Raw genomic sequence first — 6,575 nt, forward strand, 5'->3', positions numbered from 1 at the left:
TCTTGTCATGCTTGTAATATGTACATGGCTATAGATATGCTACATAGCAATTAAACACTGCTTTCACATCTCTAGCTTCCTCCTTGTGTGTGTCAAGCTTCCAATTACACAAGCAGAGGTTCTAAACACTCCTAAAGCAACCAGGCCAGAGGTTTGGATGTTTCATATATTTGAGTGTCAATATTAATCTCTGATCATCCTTAGGCAACAGTAGAATATTTTTCTATGTAATATCTAAATTAAAGGTTTCCCAAAGTGTGACATAGGATCCCGATTTTTATTATAATTAGAACATTAAGAAATAAATAATGGGATCTGAAACCCACTTTAAACTAGTTCCTAGGTAAATGTGTTAAAAAGGCAATGGCTCTTTTGGCACGGGATATTTTCTGCCTGTATTTCCATGAGTTAGCAAATGCAGGTCTCATTTAGAGGTCTACTGTAAGCTCTACCATTATATATATATATATATATATATATATATATATATATATATATATATACTATACATAGTGGGTCATAAATTAGCAGTTATTAGTCAGACTGTACAAAGCAAAAACCAAAACCAAAACCAAGTGTAACATTGCTATATAGCCCAAAAGTAACCAATGTCTAGTTTCATGGACTAACCCCTAATACAGGCTCCCGGTTTAAATAGGTAGCCCAATAAACTAAATTAAAAGTACCAAACAGAACTGGGAACACTATTCTAGACATTCTGTCGATTTTGCTGACACTGTTGAAGGTTTTCTTGGCTTCAGCTGGCTTGTTCTCTGGCTTCTTGTTCGGTTCTGGCGTCGTTGCACTTTTGGAAATGGTAGAGAGGACAGGATCTTTGGAAAGATTCGGGGCGTAGTTGGCAACAGCTACCGCGTAGGCGTTGTTCTGTATCATGACGGACCCTTTCTCTTTTTTCTAATGGAAAATACAAAAGTTGACACAATGTGGGTTTAGGCTGCATCTTAAAAATTTCTAAACAACAGTTCAAGTTCTAGAAAAGATTATTTCTCAAACATGCATCATTAGTAGTCAGCAAGAAAAATTAAGGAAGTAAACCAAACAAGTTCAGTAAATTCTAAAAATCCTGAGTGAAGAAACTTACAGAGAGCAATACCGGCACTGCTTTACGAGAAAACTAATTTATGCTTTTTACATAGAAGATGAACACTAGAAAATATAATTTTCATAAAATTTTAGTAACAGTTACACTCTGAAAGTCATTCATCTGTTTTTCAATAGTGAGCAAATAAACAAAATGTAAAGATTTTAAAGAACCATGATCATTAACAATAAATGAACACAAATTTTTCCAGGTAGCAGAACTCCACTCACCTTATGGTGAACTTATAAGGCAGGGTTTTAAGGCTGCAGGAAATTGTAACTTTATGGAGAAGTTACAGATGTAGAAGAAGAGAAGCCTGCATGCAAACCACTATTGTGATAAAAAGATACAAATTCTATCTTCTCAGTGTCCAAAAACCCACCATTCCCTTTCTTTCATAATAATGAAGAATTTCCATTTCAGGTGTTAGTAGCCTTTGTCTCCGTTCCTATCACTTGCTCCAAACAATTCCCCTTTGTCTTCCTTTGGCTTGGCTTAACTCATTCCAGACATTAGAAATTTGCTACAGGGAAAGATTTAGCAAGAACTTAGAACACAAGTCCTAAGCTTAAATCTCTCCAAAAGTGGCTCAAGGAGTGTAGGATACAAACGGCATCTTTTAAAAATGATTCTAATCTGTGTTCACTAAGTTCAAACACTTGTGAAATAAGTTTGGATTTCTAAATATTTGCCAGCTAGGGAACCTTGGGGCATCTCATTTAGTTTCATAGGTCACCCTGAATTTGAATGAATTTCCATGGAGTGCTTTGCCTAAAATAAACATTATTCCCTTTGTGTTCCATCTCAGAGTACTTAAATTTGTTTCTGTCATAGCATTTATTAAAGTATATGAGCACTTGATTTGCCATGTGATTATTTAATTGATATCTTCTATTCTTCTTAGTATCTAAGTTCAATGATGGCTGATGGGATCTCTGTCCTCTTGACCTTTGTAAACTTAGCACCCAGCATGAACCTTTCCCACAAATATCTTTTGGAGGGTAGGCATAGCATACATATGACAAATGGAACCTGAAAATACAAATACTGTTTATCCTTTAATTATAATATACGTATATTATGATTTAACTACATGTCAAAAGCTGAGGCAACAATGAGTTACCCAAAATGTAGCAAGCAATTTCCACTTTAGCTCCATACAATTAGTTTAGGAACGGTGGCTATGGCCGTTTTAAAGCACAGCAAGGGCTCCCATCTATGAAACAATTGGGAAAAAAATCATAGCAGTTAAATATGTCAGCCTTCCAAACACCTGCAATGACTTTCTGTCTGAAAATTTTATTTAAGTTTTAGGTATTTTTGCTCTAAAAATACCTTCTGAGTTGAGGATTATATCACTATACTGTCAATAATCTAGGAAATGCATAACAAATATTTGTTCTACTGTTATTTAAAGTATATCTAAGCTGCTATTAAAAATAATAATCAGATTGAGCTTAAAGTGAATTAGAACCTTGAGCAAAACTTTTAGCCATTCCGTTTCAGTTTCCTAACTGATAAAACTGAGAGATAATGATAAGAAAGCTACATTGACTTGATGTGATAATTAACATAGGCCACTCTTACATTATGAAATTACTTTCTTTAAGAAAAGTGGAGTTAGAAATGTTATTATAATAATCTATACCAGCGGTTCTCAACCTTTTAATACAGTTCCTTTAGTTGTGACCGAAAGAAAAAAATGTTTATTTGCTACTTGATAATTATATTTTTCTACTGTTATGGATCATAATGTAAACTTCTGTGATTTTTTTCTGAATTATTTAAAAATTTTCAATGATTTTGAATATTCTGTGTGTGTGTGTGAATATCACCTTTATTCAGTATTTCAAAGTATATATCTTTGTAAACTATCTACTATGAAAGAAGGGTTGTAGGTTTTTTATTAGATATTTTCTTCATTTACATTTCAAACACTATCCCAAAAGTCTCCTATACCCCCCACACACACTCCCCTACCCACCCACTCCCACTTCCTGTCCCTGGCATTCCCCTGTACTGGGGCATATAATCTTTGCAAGACCAAGGGCCTCTCGTCCCAATGATGGCAGACTAGGCCATCTTCTGCTACATATGCAGCTAGAGACACAAGCTCTGGGGGTACTGTTAGGTTCATATTGTTGTTCCTCCTATAGGGTTGCAGACCCCTTCAGTTCCTTTGGTACTTTCTCTAGCTCCTCCATTGGGGGCCCTGTGTTCCATCCAATAGATGACTGTGAGCATCCACTTCTGTGTTTGCCAGGCACTGGCATAGATGACCCATGTGAAAGGAGGATTCGGCCTCTAAAAGGGATCTGGGCACACAGGTTGGGAACATTGAACTAGTCAATTATCATCTGTGAAAAGGATGTGTAGCCAATATAACTTATTACATATTTAGGGAAGACTTCACAAACAGAGAAAGACTCAGGGAGATTTTCATGAAAATAAAGAATTGAAATTAGATTAGAAATTATTTTATAGAAGTTAAGACAGTTAGATAAAAATATATTTTATTGCAGTAAAGGTTCATAGATTGAAATAATTTTCCCTTTGGTCCTTCTTTACCACACTTTACTTTTACTTTAAAATATATGAAGTTGATAGTAAAGTCATTTATGAATGAAAAAAGTGTATAATATACAACAATGGCAAATATAAAAAAAAAAGAAGGCCTCTGCCACTAGGAACTAACCAAATATAAGCCTTGGGTAATTGTGTGGCACTGTTTGTTGTCTTCAAGACTGTACAGTCTTTAAGAAACCACAAACTACAACCACACCCACAACCACCATCACTACAACAAAGTAGCATTTCCAATATGTGTTTGGAATTTTTTAACTATAAAAAAAACGATTTTTTTCATTATAGAAAATATGGCTCTAATATATGAAGATAAGTACACAATTCAGAGGAGATCTAAGTGTGAAACAAATGTTTGGGGTGACGTCAAAACACTCCCTTGGAAGTGAGAAACTACCATTTCCCTATCAGCAGCAAGGAATTTCTAACAGTAACACATCCAGTTTTCCCTGGAACCTACTTCTGCCAGGCAAACTCTAAAAAGGTCACTGAATGAGGTGTAGAGCATTTCCTTTATCCTAGCCACAGCAGAGCACAGCTTTCCTGACTCATGAAATTACAAATTCTTGTTTAAAGAGAATTGGTTCCTCTCACTGCACTTGAAAAATAATGATGATTCTAAATAATTCCAACTGCTCCTCTTGGTTTAAAATTAACTGTACAGAGAGAAATATGTTTAGTGGGCCCATAGCAGATTTACAACATAAAAATGCTTTAGTGAAATTAGATTCTCATTGACCAGGGAAACTCTTCCTTAATGGCTAGCTTTCACAGTGTTGAAAGGTGCTACACAGTACAATACAGGAGAAGAGAAAAGGCATAGCCCCAGTTTGGCCCCTGTATCCTTTAATACTAAATCATAAACGTAACCAAACAGTTTCTGATAAAGTCTGAAAACTGATCCACAAGAGGGAACTCATGATTCAAGTTTAAACTGTGGTGGGTGGGTGAAGAATTTGTCTCCCAGGGAAGAACATAGTATTGTTTCTTAGATCAAAAATTATACAATTAAACTACCTTCTACATTTATATGTTGATGCCCACAGTTGTGTGCTGTTTTTAACATTAAGTTTTTTCTTTGTTTCGTGGACATTGTCTAATACAAAGACTCATAATTGATCAAAATGTTGAGACTAACTGAACATGAGTGTTGATTCTTAAATGGGACATCTATACCAATCCTTTCTTCCAGGACTTAGGCAATGTCATAGAAAGGGGAGAGAAAAAATATAGGAGTCACTGGATGGAGAGCAATAATACAAAGGGCTGATTACTTTTTACTAATTTTAAGAAGTTAGTAGTAGCTATACATAGATGACCAATAAAAAGAAAAATCCATTCCACAGCTCTCAATCACTGTACTTCACTTTATTTTGATTGGGGGAAGGGTATTAAAAAGGAATTCAATTGGAAGTAAGCTCAACTTAAATCTCTACCCTTGCTGGCCAAATGTACCCACCTATGCTCACACCTTAACCTATAAATGGGGCCACAATTCAGCCAGAATTTCATATTAATCTGTATTGATCTTCAAGTCAGATGTAGTTTGTACAATTGCTATGCTAATAACAACTGTGCTTTGAGTCACACTCAGTGAGGCAGGACTTCCAACTGCTTGCCTTAAGTGCCCTTTCCACGTCTTGTCATAGCATTCTGGAATTAGTCTCTATAATAATACATAAATGTTCCTTTTCCCTCTTTTTCATTTAATTATAAGCAAATTGAAAGCAGAGAATGCCCTGCAGAGATGCTAGCATATGTATTGGTCCAGAATAGAAGTGCTTTGCAAAATGGTAGAATTCTGTTTTAAAACAAGTTTAAATAAAATTTAATAAATGTAAGGAAAGGTGATCTGCTTTATAGGACAAAAATAAATATTTTCTTCGATAGGAATAAAGCCAGCAGCATGTCCACAATTTTACTACATTATTATCTCAAGGTCCACTATGTCACTTTGTAGAATTGAGGAAGACTGGTCATTGAATAAATAACTTCAACATATATGGGGTTCTGGGCACCATGTGCTTAAGTTGCATACAAGTAACAATGGCTCAGGGGTGGGACTTTGGATCAGTCATTCATAAACTATCATGCTGTTATCCAGTATACTGACAGCCCAGTTCTTAATGAAGTGAAATGAAAGAGGAATGTAATAATTCTCATCATTGTGAGGGAGGACTGACACATTCCTATGTACCTGCTATCAGGTCTCCAGACACAGTAGATTGCCACACATGAACACATAGGCAGCCTAATTGGATGCAAGGGATTATCTGTAACAAAAATTAGCCAAAAAAGAACATGAATCTAAGACAGAGAGAGGACAGGGATGCTATGTGGAGTGAGGAGGAGATAGCAGTGAATGGATAAGATCAGTATACACACAAGATACTTTTAAAGAATAAAAAAATAGCATTAAGACTGAGAAGTAAAAATTATATTTGATAAGATCCAAAATGTTTTGAATTTACTACATTATTGGGGACTGTTGGTACATACTTAAAATGTCAAGTCTAGACTCCTCTGACTGCTGAATCCAAAGACTATACACAATTGTTTTACAAACTTGGCATCCCTTATGTGGCAGAGCAAGTAACAGGCTAGTATGTTGAATAAATCATCCAGCTAATATTTGGGCACCAATCAGAAGCAGGACTTGGCAGATGAGTGAAAATAACTATTACGAGGTTTCAGAAATCAGCACTTAGAGTAGGCATAGGAGAGTTCCCATCAAACATTCCATACAACAGGCACTGGAAGAAAGCCTAGGTTTACAAATGCTCTATCTACTGTGTCCTTTCACAATGTTCTCTCTCCCTCTCCTCCCTCTCCCTCTCCCTCTCCTTTCCCCCTTCCTCCCTCCTCCCTCCTCCCTCCTCCCTCCTCCTCC

General features: G+C 35.9%; 1 protein-coding gene across 1 annotated transcript in view; it reads right to left on the reverse strand.

Annotated features, from left to right (window-relative positions):
• Positions 1-493: 493 nt before the first annotated feature.
• Gabra2 (gamma-aminobutyric acid type A receptor alpha2 subunit) overlaps positions 494-6,575 on the reverse strand; it is a 130,686-nt gene continuing 124,604 nt past the window's right edge. The window contains exon 10 of the mRNA XM_021163094.2: positions 494-915. Within this exon, the coding sequence (XP_021018753.1) occupies positions 619-915 (297 nt within the window). The 3' untranslated portion in view covers positions 494-618. The remainder of the gene's footprint in view (positions 916-6,575) is intronic.

Source organism: Mus caroli, chromosome 5 (genome assembly GCF_900094665.2).
Source record: "Mus caroli chromosome 5, CAROLI_EIJ_v1.1, whole genome shotgun sequence".
In the NCBI taxonomy this organism is placed as follows: domain Eukaryota; kingdom Metazoa; phylum Chordata; class Mammalia; order Rodentia; family Muridae; genus Mus; species Mus caroli.